The sequence below is a fragment of the Callorhinus ursinus genome, unplaced genomic scaffold, assembly GCF_003265705.2.
Source record: "Callorhinus ursinus isolate GAN/ISIS: 27379988/994484 unplaced genomic scaffold, GSC_fseal_2.0 scaffold41, whole genome shotgun sequence".
NCBI lineage: Eukaryota > Metazoa > Chordata > Mammalia > Carnivora > Otariidae > Callorhinus > Callorhinus ursinus.
The window spans coordinates 7,948,557-7,964,178 of NW_027397103.1; the positions used below are offsets into that span (position 1 = coordinate 7,948,557).

The 15,622-nt window shown below is 53.0% G+C and overlaps 1 protein-coding gene across 4 annotated transcripts; it reads right to left on the bottom strand.

Moving 5' to 3' along the window:
- Positions 1-366: 366 nt before the first annotated feature.
- SDSL (serine dehydratase like) lies at positions 367-15,075 on the bottom strand. 4 transcript variants are annotated; one of them, XM_073881065.1, is made up of 11 exons: positions 14,978-15,075; positions 13,484-13,611; positions 12,439-12,641; positions 11,598-11,669; positions 11,041-11,206; positions 10,771-10,810; positions 9,849-9,988; positions 6,714-6,802; positions 5,791-6,018; positions 1,543-1,667; positions 367-743 (listed from the first exon to the last, which is right to left on the bottom strand). In XM_073881065.1, the coding sequence occupies exons 6-11, from the start codon at positions 10,808-10,810 to the stop codon at positions 550-552; spliced, it is 816 nt and encodes a 271-aa protein (XP_073737166.1). In that variant the 5' UTR covers positions 11,041-11,206; positions 11,598-11,669; positions 12,439-12,641; positions 13,484-13,611; positions 14,978-15,075; the 3' UTR covers positions 367-549. The 4 variants fall into 4 exon arrangements, with proteins under 4 accessions (XP_073737166.1, XP_073737165.1, XP_025745603.1 ...); XM_073881064.1 differs by lacking the exon at positions 11,598-11,669; XM_025889818.2 differs by lacking the exons at positions 11,598-11,669; positions 12,439-12,641; positions 13,484-13,611; positions 14,978-15,075 and having other exon boundaries at positions 9,897-9,988; positions 11,041-11,255.
- Positions 15,076-15,622: the final 547 nt, after the last annotated feature.

The following is a 15,622-nucleotide window of genomic DNA, read 5'->3' on the forward strand; positions in this document are numbered from 1 at the left end:
GATATAATGGTTTCTGCTTCAGAGTGCCTTTGTGAACATTAAAGAAGGCAATGAGTAGAAAGGTCTTAGCAGAGTTTCTGGCACATACAAAGCACTCGATAAAGCCAGGTGATATTGTCCTTGCCCACTCGGGCCTGAGCAGAGCTGCACAGAATGCCCCCCTCTCCTCCTGGGCAGGTCCCCCAGGTGAGGGAAGCCCTGTCAGGACTTCAGCATGACTGGACTGTCTTAGAGACCCAAGGTTTGAATCCTTGGCTTTATTGCCTAAGCTATGGGATGTAGAGTCTCTTCACTGCGGAGCCAGCCTCGAGGTTGCTGTGTGCCTTCTATGAGCTCACGAAGCCAGAAAGAGGGGACCGGCTGGACTTACAAATTCAACGCAGAGTGTTTATTGGCCAGGGCTGCAGGGCAGCCAAGGGAAGCATTTCAGGAGGGCTTCCTGCAGGAGGCAGCTCGTACAGAAGCAGGGGGCAGCTTCCACCGCCAGCCATGAGCACAGGGAGCAAGCCTCAGCCAGCTACAGGGGTGTCCATCCCAGACAAGGAGCCCTCAGCTCTGACCCAGCCGGGCTTTCAGAGCCTGCAGCCCTCCACCATCGATGCTGTTGCCTCCACACACAATGACCACGACCGAGGCCAGGGAGGGGCGCAGGCGGCCCTCAGCCTGGAGTCTCCCCAGGAGGCCTGAGTAGATGACAGCCAGAGCTGCCCCGCAGGCAGGCTCCACCAACATGCGCTCGTCATCTGCCCAGAGCAGAAGAACAGGGTGGATGAGAAGAGAGAAAGGGAGGAAGAAGCAGTTAGTGCTCAGTAGGCTCTGGGCACTGCAAATCCACGAAGCCAGCCAGCCAGCCAGCTCACAATCCATCATTCGTCTGACCCTCTCTCCATCCATCAATCTGACCATCCATCCCTCCATCCATCCACCTTTCATCCATCTATCCATCCATCCATTCCTCTATCCATCATCTGACTGTCTGTCCATCCATCAGTGTATCCATCAATCAGTGTAACCATCCATCCATCCATGCGTCCATTCATCCATCCATGCATTCATCTATCCATCCCCTATCCATCACTTGACTGTCTCTCTGTCCATCCATCAATGTGTCCATTAATCAATGTGTCCGTCTGTCCATCCATCCATCCACCCATCCATCCATTATCTACCTTTCCACTCACTCATACATTCACCCATTCATTTACCAGATGTTTACTGAGTAGCCACTCCCTGCCAGGCCCTATGCCAGGAAGGTCCTGGGGGCACAGCAGTAAAGAAGACGCACCAGGCCTCACCCTCATGGGGTTTACATCTAGCGCTGGAGATGAGTGAGAACCAGGCAGCTACGACCAGAGGGCCTGGTGCATGGGAGGTCTCCAGCCTCGGTGGGAGGAGGGTGGGAGACTGGAGGAGGCTACCTGAGGAGGCGCCATGATGACTGAGTGGACCCGAGTCACATGAAACTGACAGGGAGTGAACACCCAGAGACCCAGGGCCTTCACAGGTCCCCGAGCCTGCGGAGGGAGGGCAAGGCTCACTCACCCAGGAACTGCTGCACGGCGCTCACAGCCTGGACGTCCTCCACCACCTCAGAGATGATCTCCAGTTCCTGCGTGCACGCCAGGGCCCTCGCAGCCACGGTCTTGGCACCCAGGCTCTTGGCCACGCTGCAGGAGAGGGCAGGCCGGGCAGGGAGTGCCAGGGTGTGGGGCAGAGCCGGTGAATCCTCAGGCCTCTGCCCCTTACCGATCCAGCCCTCCAAGCCCCAGGGCCCCCTCCCGTCCTGCAACGGGCCGGGGCTCAGCGCCGCAGGAGCCTAGCACAGCACGGGCACAGAGGAGGTGCCCCCAGATCGGGTGCCCCTCGAATGACCGACAAATGCGCAACATGCCCTCCAACTCTATAACCGTGATTGTGGTCTTCCGTGCACATACCCCATTTGAGATTTTTTGGGGTAAATTTAAAGTGAAAGCCAAGCAGGGGAATGGATTTGTTTGCATCTTATTCAGTAATAACCACTTCTCATGTCTATATGATAACTAGTATTTATTGACTATCTACCAGGTGACAGATACATGTGTTTTCTGTCATAATCCTTGTAATCTCCCCTTGAGTTAGAAATGTATGAGCTCCATTTTACAAGGGAGGAACCTGAGAGGCTCAGGGAGGTTGAGGAACTAGCTCGAGGACACACAGCTAGTCAGTACGTAGCAGAATGTGGATTCAAATCCAGGCAGTGTGGCTCCAGGATCCATGCTGTTTATCTCTGTGCTTGGAATCACCCACCTGCCGGTACCTTCCTGAGCTGGGCAGCGTTTCAGGCCCGGGAGAGCCTTTGGAGAGCCCATGAGAACTGGCCTGAGTAGCCCAGAGCACAGACTCGGGAGCCAGGCTGCCTGGTTTCAAACCTGGGCCCCGCGCTAGCAGTGGGACCTCGTGAAGGTCACTGCACCACCCACCCCCCCGAGCCTCAGCTTCCTCAGTCTGAGAAATGGAGGTAACGACAGTCCCAGGTTCATGAGATTGTCACGGGGGTGGAGTGTCTAGAAGAGGGCCCGGCACGTAGTAAGTTCTACCGAAGGGTTGGCGGTGGCTGTTAGCATTGCTGTTACTAAGAACAAAGTCAACAACGACAGCAAGAGAGACTCCGACTCAGAACTACAGACAAGCCAGTAGTGGTTGCCAGTGAGGGTCGGGGGAAGGGCGTGGGGCGACACAGGTACAGAGGATGGAGAGGTATGAACTTCCAGTTATAAAATTAATAAGCCACGGGCACAAAAAGTCCAGCACAGGGAATAGTCAATAATACGGTCATCGCTTTGTGTAGTGACAGGTGGTGACTCCACTCGTGGTGGTGAGCACAGCGGAATGTATAGGATTCCCGGATCACTACGCGGCACACCTGAAATGAATATGATATTGCAGGTTGACTATAAGCATCAATTATAAATAAATTAATTCATTAATAAATAAGAACAAAGTCTGGGAGGGGAAACATAGAATTAAGTTGTAAGTAGAGGGAGACCATTGGGAGGGCACCCTACCCGAGGCAGGGTTGCAGGGCCAATCTCTCTGGGGTGAGAGATCCCAGCCGAAAGGAGGGAAGGGGAGGGGGTAGAATGTTCCAGGCAGAGGGAACAGCATGCACAGAGGTTGGTGATAGGAAAGAGTGTGACCTATCCAAGGGGCCGGAAGATAGGCCAGTGGCTGGAGTGGGGCCGAGAGGAGTGTGGATCTGGGCCTGAGAGCCTGGGGAAGGCATTGAGGGGTGTAAGTGGGGGATGAAGAGGCCCGTAGGTCAGCAGCGGAGGAAGGACAGACACCCTGCCCAAAGGTAGGCAAAGGACTCAGCGCAAAGAGGAAACAGCGATACCACCTGCAGGGCTGCAGCCCAGAGAAATGGACACATTCGTCCCCATGCAAATGCCCATACGAGTGTTTGTAGCAGCACGACTCATCATAGCCCAAAACACAAACAGCCCAAACGTCCAGCAACCGAGGGTTGGATAAACAAGATGGGGTCCAGCCACACGATGGAATGGTATTTGGGCCACAAAAAGGAATGGAGTGCGGATGACAACATGGATGAACCCAGAAGACATGAGGCTGAGTGAGAGAAGCCAGACACAAAAGGCCACGTATTGTATGACTTCATCCAAATGAAATGTCCCCAGCAAGCAAGTCCATAGAGACAGGCAGTAGAGCAGTAATCAGCAGGGGCTGGAGGGGAGGAGGGGTTTGGGGAGGGGTGACGAAAATGCTCTAAAAGTGATTTTGGTGATGGAGGCACAACTCTGAATATACTTAAAATCAGTGAACTATACACTCTAAGTGGATGAATTGCATGACACATGAAGTATATCTCAATAAAGCTGTTATCAAAAAGAGCACCAAGCATAGCCAGGGGATGGAGGAAGGCTGTGACAACCATCCAGGGGAGTGCTGATGCCCTGGTGTGGGGACAAGGGTTGGAGAGGAGCTGGAGTCCAGTGGGAGAGTGGACAGAACTCAGCAAGGTGACTGCCAGGTGGGGCCGGTCAGAGCACCGGGATGGACGTCATTTACAAAAATGTCAAGTCCGTGAACTTCACTTAGTGCTGCACTGTGCCAGGCTCTGAGAGAGGTACTCGGGACTCAGAGCTCAATAGCCAGTCCCCATCCTCAAGCCCCTCCTTCCAGTTAGGGGCCCAAGCCAGCCCATCCACAAGCTCTTTCACGGCTGAAGAGTGACACAGAGTGTCTCTGGGGTCTTTACCTATGGGAGGCAACTGCCCAGCTGAGCCTTGGAGGATTTCATCCACATAAGAGGGACTGGTATTTCAAGTGGAAGGGAAAGGAAAGGCTCAGAAGTTAGAGGCACAGATAATTTTCAGGGAAAGGCAGCACAGAGACGCTGGAGGGTGGGTGGCGTCAGAAAAGGAGTGGAGATGGTACCAGAAAGACATTAAGGAGACCCATATGTCCAGATAGAATCCTCCTTGAAGCAAGGACCGTTTCTCTAACTGGCCGGCCAGAATCTTGTACACAATAGGTGCCTAACAGAGATGACTTAATAGGCTGTCCTGATTTCAGCCACCTTGCTGTCATACACCATGATATCCTAAGTTCTAGCACCTAATGGGTGCTTAATAAAATATGGGCAGTACTGGCATCTGTAGGGGGTTGAACAGTGTCTCCCCCCAAAATTCCCTTCCATACAGAACCTCAGAATGTGACCTAATTTGGAAATAGAGTCTTTGCAGATGGAATTAGAAGATAGGGTCATACTGGATTAAGCTGAACCAAAATTCAGTGACTGGTTCCCTTACAAGAGGAGAACAGACACACGGAGGAGAAGGTCATATGAAGACAGAGGCAGAATGAGGTGGCTACAAGCCAAGGAACACCAAGGATTGCCAACAACCACCAGAAGCTGAAGGAGGCAAGGAAGGATGCTCCTCCCCTAGGGCCTTCAGAGGGAGGGTGGCCCTGCTAGTACCTTGATGTCACACTTTTAGCTTCCAGGGCTAAGAAAGAATGCATTTCTGTTCTTTTAAGCCACCTAGTTTGTGGTCATCTTTATGGCAGCCTTAGGAAACTAACAGCATCTGTGAAGATGATAGTGGTGGTGATGGTAAAGGATATAAGACGAGGCAAGGTCTGGAGGCTGGCCACTCTCTAGTAGTTAGTTAGTTGGTTCATAAGAACTTTTCCTCAGTTGAATTAAAATCAGTTACATAAAATAATAAGGAAAAACTTCTCTAATGATATCGCAGAAAAAATGAAACTATGTTCATGATATACAATATGACCTAGAAAAATAGAGTTTAGGAAGGATACGATCCTAACTTAAAAATATACGATCGATCCATTCATTCATTTCACAAACATCTGTTGAGCACCGACTACGTGCCAGGCACATTTCACTTGTATGTAACTATGCATGCATGGGGGAAAAACAAAGACCGGGAAAATGTAACCCATTGTTCATCTCTGGATGGTGAAACTGAAGGTGCCGTTTTGTTTTCTGTTGCTTATTGCTTGCCTACATATTCTCACTTACCTGCAACACACTTAAACTGCTTTTATGATACAGAACAATGAAACTTGTTTTATTAATTAATGAAACTTAAATGAATCATATCCATCTACTTTTTTGGCATTGCCTTCTAACATTATTGTGCTTGGAGTCCTAGGGTGAAGTTGAGTCTCTTGGGTACGCCCTACCTCCACTGGTTGGGACTGAGAGGCCCTAGGACGGCAACACCCCCGCCCTCCAGCCCAGCACAAATGCCCCCAGCCCATGCCTACCTGGTGATGTCCGGCAGCGTGACTAGCCTGCCCGCCTTGACGGCTGCATTGAAACAGTGTGCCCCTTGGGTCTCCACAGCTATGATGGGCACATGCTGCCAGCCCACCTCTGCCAGGCCAGCTGACACCCCCGCCAGGAGCCCTCCACCCCCTACTGCCAGCACCAGGGCCCCCGGTGGGGTCCCCAGTGCTGCCTTCAGCTCTCGCACCAGGCTGGCGTGGCCTTCCCTGGGGGGAAGGAGAAAGCAGGGTGAGAAAGGCCCCCATTCCCAAAGGCTGACATATGCACAAACTCTCCTTATCGCCACTCCAATCGCCATCCACAGCAAGGGGAGCAGAGACCCTGCAACACTTAGCTCGCTCAGCTTTCACCCACTCCATTCACTCATTCTTTCCCTTCCATCAACCTCCCAGCCGTGTTCTCAGACATTATCTCATTTAATCCCCTCCGCAACCTTGAAGAGGCAGCATTAGCATGTGTGCTTAAGAGGGGACCAGCATATCAATTGGCATCCGTCAAGTTCTGGGCCTGGGACCCAATGTCTGGGCCACTTAACTAGCTATGTGATCTCGGGCAAGTTCCTTGACCCCTCTGTGCCTGTGGAATGGACATATGACACCCACCTCTAGGGCTCTGGGGAGGATCAAATGGATTAGATGCATCCTGAAGTACACTCAGTAAGCAGGATTGATTATTGCCATTTCCATTGTACACATGTGGAAACTGAGGCATGCGGAGGAGAGATACTTTGTAGAGTCACACAACTTGCAAGTGACAGAAGCAGGGCCTGAACTCTAATGTGCCTGGCTTCCAAGCCTCTTCTCCTCTCTAGGCCTCAGTTTCCCCTTCTGTCCAATGGAAGGACCCCAACTCAATAAGGGTCTGGGCTCTGAGCTCCACGGGGGAGGGGCAACAACCTTACCAGATCAGGGGGTGGTCAAATGGAGGGACGTTCACCCAACCAGCCCTCGTGGCCAACTCTTGCGCCTTCAGACTGGCCTCGTCCCAGACCTAAAGAGAAACCAAGGGCCTCAGGAGCCCCAGGAGGTGGACCGCTCTGGAGGCTGGAGCAGAGCCTGAGGTCTCCTGCATGGCCCCAGGGTCTGACGGGCTGGGGAGAGCCCCAAGGGTGAGACCAGAGCCGGGGTGTGCCCTGCAGCCTCCTGGGACAAAGGCAGAGGCTTCCGCCTGGATAAATGGATGTCATGTGCTTTCCACGATCCCAACGGTCGGCCTGCAATGCTAGGGGAGGGGGAGCTCCAAGGCCAGCTAAGTGGTTTCCACTTCTGACGAGCCAGTAGGGGAGAAGCCCCCTCAGATCAGAGCCCCAAAGAGCAGCTTGGCCACTACAGATGGTGTCCATGAAAATGAGCGATCGGCCAACGGATGACCTGCCGGTTAAGTTCGAGCAGCCAGAGGTAGCCCGGGTCTCGACAGAGCTGCGCGGACCACATCGGGGCTGGGTGCACTTTTCTCACGGGCTTGACGTCAAATCTGTGGCAGAAGCCCGCATCCCCACGGCCCAGCTCAGAGGTCGCTTGCAGGGTATTTTCTGGCTGGGGGACTTTGCGGGGCAGCGGGCAGGGCAGCCTGCAGTGCCGAGGGGCAGGTGCCCCAAGAGTGGCCCTCTGACCCCTCTCTGTGTGTCTCCTCCACAGGAGCCCCGAGGCTCCCTGTGGGGACTGAACCCCAGTTGCCACAGAAGTGACAAGCCACTGACAGCCACTGTGAGCTTTCTTCTCCTCCCTCACTTCTACCCCCACGTTCTCTGCAAGCACCTCCCAAATAAACCACATGCACCCGAATCCTTGTCTCAGGGTCTGCTTCTGGGGAACCCAAACTAAGACAGGATTTCGGAGGGGCCCCTCCCCACACTGGCCAACTTCAGCAGAAGCTAAGTGGCAATAACAGCCCCCTCTTCCGAGGGGCAGTGGGTGACAAGGGGGCCAGAGGTAGCCTCGCCCATCCTCTGGCCCCCTGCAGCACCCCCTCTTGCCCATGCCATGCTGGGGGACACAGAGAAGACAAAGAAATAGTCTCCGTCCACAAGGAATCTCCCATCTAACCGAAGAGACAAGACTCATTCTCTTGAGTTATTGAAACAAACATGAGATTTAAAACCATGCAGTCCTTGAGGCCACTCACCTGGAGCGGCCCCTCCTCACAGGCTTCCCGCCTCCTGTCCATTGCCCCAGAGCAGCCAGAGTGAGGGCCCAGCGTGTCCCTCCCCTGCTCCAAATCCTGCCGTGGCTCCCCAATGCCCTATGCCAGCCTCACCTATGAGCCGCCCTGCCTGCTGAGGCGGCCGTGCCCCTCTCTGGCCTCACCTGTCACCCCTTCCCCCAGGGGCTGGGCTGCAGGCGAGTGGAATGCACCATGCTCGCTCTCATTCCAGGCCTTTCTAGGCTCTTTCCTCTGCCCACGACCCTTTTCCCAGTGGGAGGACTTGTATTTTCCTTTCAAGATAACACAGAGGGTCCTTCTAGGGGAGCCTTTCCTGGATCATCTCCCCAGGTCTGAGGCACAGCCTGGCAGTAGTCGGGACCACCGCCCAGTTCCCTAGCCCCTCCCTCCATCAGAACCACATGTCCACGCCTCTTGTCATGTGACCGCTGTCCCTCCCTGCCACAGAGGCCGGAGTACATTTCCTCACCTACGCTGATGGGGGCCCCAGCCGTGGGGCTTGCTTTGGCCAATGGCATGTGGCAGAAGTGACAGTGTAACAGTTACGACCACAGCCTTGAGGGGCCCTTTCCCCCCACTCCTCCTGCCATCCACCTGGAAAGGAACACATCCCAGGTGGCCACCGGTCCAGAGGGATGTGGGGCACATGTGCAGACCTTAATCCTGCCTGCAGCCTGACGCAGAGCCACCCTGGCCCTCTCACAAGAGAAATCAGGCTTCTCATAAGCCTCTGATATGTGGGGGCCTGTTTGTTACGCAGCATGATCTAGCAGCAATAGCTGATTAAAACAATATGCTTTCTCTGTTCTTCCTCAGGGCCCCGTGCTTCCCCATCACACTTACCACCGTCTCTTATCACCATCTGGTTATCTGTGGGTCTCCCCAGCAACACCTGAGCTTTGTGAGAGCAGAGACCAGGTCTTACTATCTCTATTTCCCTATCTCTAACATGGTACAGGCACAGAGTATGAGTTCAATGAATATCTGTTGGAAGGAAGGAAGGGAGAAAGAAAGGAAGGGAAGGAGGGAGAAAGGGAATGGGGGGTTGGACGGACGGATGGGTGGATGGATGGACGGACAGATGGACTGACGGATGGATGGATGGATAGATGGATGGATGGGTGGATGGGTGGATGGATGGATGGATGAAGGGTGGATGGATGGATAGATGGACAGATGAATGGGAGAGAGGGAGAGAGAGAGGGTGATGGATGGGAGAACAGGTGAATAGATGAATAAAGAGAAGAAAGAAGGGAGAAAGCAAGGAAGGAAACTGGACACCAAGTATTTGGAGACCAGCTTTCAGATACCATGGTTTTAATTTTAGTTTTAATTTTAATGGTTTAAAAAAAAAAATCTCTTTTTCAGGGAGTTTTTCTTCTCTCCAGGAAGGTAGAAGGATTACATGTTTGCATCTCTGTTTCTTCGGTAACAAGATGAACCAGCGATATCCCTGGTGGTGGACACCTTTCATTACTGGGGTGGTCTCAGAATAAGAAATGATGCCACCCTCATCTTTCTTTATGCTTTTTGTCTCATCAAAGGGCAAACATTTTTAAATAAATAATACCAAGTGTTAGTGAGGATTATAAGGAGACGGACAGACTCCTGGTCCATAAGCTTCCTGTTTCTCCTGGGTTCACACAGGGGAAATTTTCTCAAGGTAGGTAGAGGCAGGAGGTCCCAGGCCTCATATACATCATGCCTCACTCCCAACCCTCAGCTCAGCCATCCTAGGAGAAGACTGAGCTCCAGGCATAGTTCATCAAAAAAAGAAAGAAAACAGCGGGGAGATACCATCTCCTAGGGCTGAGGGGTGGGGGTAAAGGGGAACAGCCCACCCCAGCTGGCTTCTCCTTCCTGGGGTCCTTACCTTTCCGGTCAGCTGAACCTCAGCCCCCTCCCCCTGCAGCCTCCTCACCACCTGCAGGGAGGTGCCCTCTGGGAGCACAATGGTGGCAGGGATGCCCAGCTTCCGAGCGGCATAAGCAGCAGCAATCCCTGCGTTGCCCCCTGTGGAAGCAACAGAAGGGGGTGCAGTGGGCAGTGCTGTCTTAGCCTGTTAACATACTTCCTTCCCTCCCCCTCCATTTCCCTTTGTGGGTCACCCCTTCCTGGCACTCATATGCTCTACCTTTGAGTCCTCTTTCTGGTCCCAGAGGTGGATATGTGATCTAGATTGACTCAGTCAGAGAACTCAGAGAACCCCTAGCCCATGATTGGTTCAGGGATGAGTACATGATCCAAGCTAGGTGAAAAAGACCAATTCATGGATTGAACTGGTCCAGGACACGGGAGGGGAAGATGGAGAACAGCCTCAGCTGGGCTCCTTAGCCTTAACTGGCTACCAAGCTGTGAGAACCATCAAGAAGGGGGTGCTTCCTTTTCACTAGGGCTGATAGGATGATAGGAGGCAAGCCTAGAACTCCTGATGGTCATCTTGCCGCTAGGAAGTCTGTGTGAAAATAAAGCTAGTACAGAGAAAAGGCAAGTCAAGGGAAGAAGAGATACAAAGGAGAGCTCCTGGATCCAGCTGTACCTGAAAGCCATTTATCCCAAGAATTTTCAGTTCTTGGGGCCTGTAGCTTAAACCTGTATGAGTTGGGTTTTTGTCACTTCTACCCTGAGTCCTGAATGACAGGAAGAGGGCTGGGAGAGGACAGGAAGTGGCCATCTGACCATGACCTTGAGGGGGCTGGACCTTGAAGAGGAGCCTGATCCCTGGACAGCTACTGCAGCTCCAGCGAGCTCTTCCTCCCCCCACACAGCCCGGAGGACCCAGCCCCGAGGGTCACCTGAGGAGCACACCAGGTGTCTGCATCCCTTCTTGGCCATCTGGGAAGAGACGGAATGGGGTTAGGGACTGACCTAGGCAGATGTCACAGAGCCTGTGTGGGATGGAGTTAGCCCCTCTTCAGCCCACCCCGACACCCCTCACGCCTCACCCTGCCCACCCATCTCTACAAGTCCACGTCTCCCCTCCTGCCCTCACCCCCAGCCAGCCGGCATCCATCCCCTCCTCCTTCCCGAGCCATCCCACTTCTCCCCTGCCGCCGACACCTCACCTCCTGGCAGAAATGCCCAATGCCCCGGATCTTGAAGGAACCGGCCGGCTGCACATTCTCACACTTGAGGAAGACAGTCGTGCCTGCCACCTGGGAAAGCGCCCAGCTCTCCAGCAGAGGAGTGGCGGCGTGGAAGTGCTCGGCCCTAGCGCAGCCTGTCAGAGAGCTGTCCATTCCAGCAATCACCGGGAGGCCTGCAGGAGAGCATGAAGGCCACAGCCCAGGCAGCTCTGGCAAGAGCCCCCTTCCCCAGGACACGGGAGGGGAAGATGGAGAAGAGCCTCAGCTGGGCTCCTTAGCCTTAACTGGCTACCAAGCTGTGAGACTCCAGGCAAGGATCTGCTCCTCCCCGGGCCTCAGTTTCCCCATCCGGACAAAAAGGTTTGGACTAGGGACCCTTACATTCTGTAACTGTGGCTGCCCACAGGGCTGGGGGTGTAGAACATGGCCAATACTTGGTGATGAATGAATGAGCATGGGAGAATTCATTCATTCTTCATTCATTCATGCATGCAGGCATGCATGCAAAAAAAAAAAATCTTGCAATGAGCACCTACTATGTGCCTGGTGGTTCCAGGGTTTGGGGCGCACAAGTCAGAGGCAGCCCCTGCTCTGCCGGAGCTCACATTCTAGTTGGGGAGACAGAATCACACAATTTCAAACAGGGGCGATGGGGGCGGGAGGCAGTGTTTCAGCAAGCACGGTCAGAAACGGTCTCTCAAGAGAGAAAATCTTTTGAAAAATTTGTATTATGGAGAATTTAAACATAGCAAAATATCGAGAACTGGATAAGGAACCTCTGGTGTAGCCCATCACTCAGCTCACACAAGCACTCCTGGCCTGCCTTGTTCCATCCATGCCTGCGCCCACCCCCCTCCCTGGACTATGGTTTTTTTCCCTCCTTTATTCTTCTTATTATATTTTCTTCCTATACTACTTTATCTGTAAATACTTCGGCACGGATCTCTAAAAGCAAAGAACTCTTTTTAAACAATATAGCCACATGGTTTCACAACTGTATACATTTGTGCAAACTCACTGAATTCTTACTCAAAGTGGACTAATTTTTTTTTGAGAGAGAGAGAGCGAGCAGGGGGAGGGACTGAGGAAGAGGGAGAGAAAGACAGAGAGAGAAAATATCTTCAGCAAGTCCCATGCCCAGCACGGAGCCCAACGGGGGCCTCAGTCTCACAACCCTGAGATCATGACCTGAGCCGAAATCAAGAATGAGATGCTTAACGGACTGAGCCACCCAGGCGCCCCGGGCTAATTTCACTTTATGGACATCATATTTCAAAGATGCTAATTTTTTAAAAAACGTCACCACAATACCATTATCACACCTAAAAATATTAACAATCATCTCTCAATATCATCAAATATCTGGTAATTGCTCACCTTTCCAATTGTCTCATTAAATGGGATAAATGGTTGGCTTTGCGGTCAGTGATTTGGGGTCTCTAACACTTTGAATCAGGATGCAAATCAGATCTGTGAGTATCAAGTTGGCTGAGAGGGCTTTGAATTCTCTTTCCATCTGCAAGTTCTCCAAGGGGAATGTTCAAGATGAGTGACAGCAGGGAGCCCAGGGAAAAGCATTCCTGCAGAGGGGACAGCAGGCGGAAGCACCTTGAGGGAGAAACGAACTTGCGGTGTTGCCGGTGTGGGAAGAAGGGATTGGGCGCAGGAGGCGAGCAAGGAGAGGTGTGCAGGGACTTGGGGAACCTTCCAGCCCCTGGTCAGGAGCTGGGATGTTATTCTAATTCTACTTGCAGTGGGAAGCCGTCTGGAGGTTTTAAGCAAAGGCACAGTTAGTGAATGACCCCGTGGGAAAAGACGAGAAACAAAAAGGGAGGAAATGAGAAGAGGGGGGAATAGAGGGTTGTTTTTTTTTTTTTTAAGGAGCAAATGCAACCCCTCTTTTTTTCTCTGGGGCAGAAAAGCATTGGGCCAAGCCCTGCAGTTCCACTGCCGGCCAGTAGGAGGAGCGCTGCAGACTCCCCCCAACTCCAGGGTCCAAGCTCCTTGTTCACGCTTAATTAGGGCTGTGCCCCCTGCCCCACCAGAGGGCTCGAGGTCTCCCGTCTCTGCATCTGACCCAGGGGCCCTTGTTGGGATGGCCCTGGGATTCCCCAGGCAGGGCAGAGTCTGAGCCACCTCCACCCAGTTCCATCAGGGCACTGGGCATGGCACTGAGGGAGAGGGACCTATGGGTCACCCAAAGTCAGCATACCTCAGCCTGGGCCTCACCTCGGCTCTGGGCTTAGGGGTCAGTCAGGGACCAAAGTTATAAACCAGCTCAGTATTCCTAGCTGTGTGACCCAAACAAGTGCCTCAACTTCTCTGTGTCATGTTCCCTTCTGCCCTACTCTATGTCAGACATCAGCCAGTCATCTAGAGGCATCATCTCTCTGGGGCCTTCTAACCATGCGGGCATGCTTACCCTTTCTCTCACATGTCTATAGGGCACCTGCGAGGTGTAGGCCCTGACCTAGGAACTGCGGATACCACGGTGAGCAAGACAGACATCTCCTCTTGGAGCTGATGGGGAGATCAGCATTCAACAAATAACTGTATAGACAAACAAAATAATCAAAAATGGTGAAAACTCCTAAGGAAAACATACATACAGGGAGTCTTAAAGAGAAAAACAGGGACACCTATTGTGAATAGAAAAGTCAGGAAAGGCCTTTTGCAGGAAATGACCATTAAAACTGAGACCTGAAAAATGAGAATGAACTAACCACACAACAAACTGGGAGAAGAGCTTATGCATCACAGAATCACTGTGTGGGTGCAGTGAGGCCATATAGTGAAGGCATCGACTCCATGCCTGACACATAATAATAGCTAATAGTTGTGTAGGACCTACTACCAGCCAAGCACGGTGCCAAGAACCTCATAGACCATCTCGTATAATCATTACAACAACCTGGAGATAGGTTTGCTTATTAGTTCCATTTTCTAGATAATGAAGCTGAGGCCCAGAGAGGTTAAGGAACCTGTCCAAGGTCACACAGCTGGAAATGGCACGGCCAGGATTCAAACTCAGTGCATTTTGGCATCTGTGCTCTTAACACCATGCCATACTGTCTCTACTAGGTGGTAATGATGGTGGTGGTGGTGGTGGTGGGTAAAGGTGTGAGCATTTCCTACTTAATTGCCAGTTGTCCTTGGGAGCCCAATGCCCCTGGCTCAGCCCCCAGGCTCCCCCAGCCCTCTTGGTTATACTAACAGCCCACAGGAGAACAGCAGGCTTGTCAAATGAACAAGCCCCAAAACTTCCAACAGCCTTATCAAGCCCAGATGCCCGTAAGGCAAGGGCGGCAAAGCTGGACTAAGGTCTAGAGCTAAGGAGGGACCGCGGCCTAGGGACACATGGCTCTCGAAGCATGTGGCCACCACTGGGGCTGAGCTGGGAGCCCTGGGCCCTCTCTGCTGTGGAGCAGTACAGTGGGAAGCCTGGAGCTTGGGTTCAGGTCCCAGGAAGCATGACCCTGGCCACGTCACCTTTCCTCACACAGCCTCACCTGCTGCCTCTATGAACTGGGCCCAAGTAAGGACCATCTACTGTTTCTGCCTTCTTTGTCCCTCAGGCTTCTCCAGAGGCCACCTGGGGGACACTCCCAGCCAAACCCCTGATGCCAGGGCTGGGAAACCTTGGCTGGCAAATTGCCCAGTCCTGCCCCTCTGGCAGGCGGGAGCTGCTCCCCAGCCATCACGAGTCCGTGGCACCCAGCCTTCTCCAAGGCAGGATACACCAACAGAGCACCCTGAGTTAAATCAGTGTTCCTGGGAGGGTCTCGCACCCATACCTTCTCACTTTCTGTCCACTCATCCTGGACCTTGCCCAGGAACCTTCCGGACGACCCTCCACTCCCATTCACACACGCACACAGAGCCCCAGAAGCACTCTTTGGGCCCCAGGCCCTCTTACCCGCCTGCCCAGCAGTCCCCCGACCCAGCTTGGCTCCAGCTCGCTGCCCACCAGCCCGCCTCGGCACCCCTCTTCCCGGCTTCCCGCAACTTCCTGTGGCCTCGGCCCCGCCTCCCACGTTAAAGGGCCAGCTCCCCGCGAGAGGAAGAAAGGGGACCAGATCAACTTTCACGGCCTCCCTGTGCGCTGTCCATGGTCCCATTTGACAGATGACGATGCAGGCTCAGAGAGGGAGACTCACTTGGCCAAGGCCACCCAGCCAGCGAGAGACACCCCGGACGACCTCTTCTGTGACACAGACATGTCCAGATCTTCTTACAACGAGCCCAGGGCTTGCCCTGAGTGCCAAGCCACGACCCCTGACCACTGTCAGGGTCATCTTCTCACAAAGATGAGAAGGCATCATTTTTTCTGAAGCACCTCCACACCTCTAATATTTTACACCCAACAAAGGAAACCAAACAGTTATTTATTGTTCAAAGGAACGTCTTTGACCATTCATTCGTTCAACAAATATTTACTGAACACCTACTATGTGTCAAGCCCTGGGACTTCAGTCTCCAACAATACAGCATGTCCCCTGCTCTCATGAACTCCCAAGGGGCCACCAGAGAGCAGTTGCAATCAGTGTTCTCAGATGTGGTC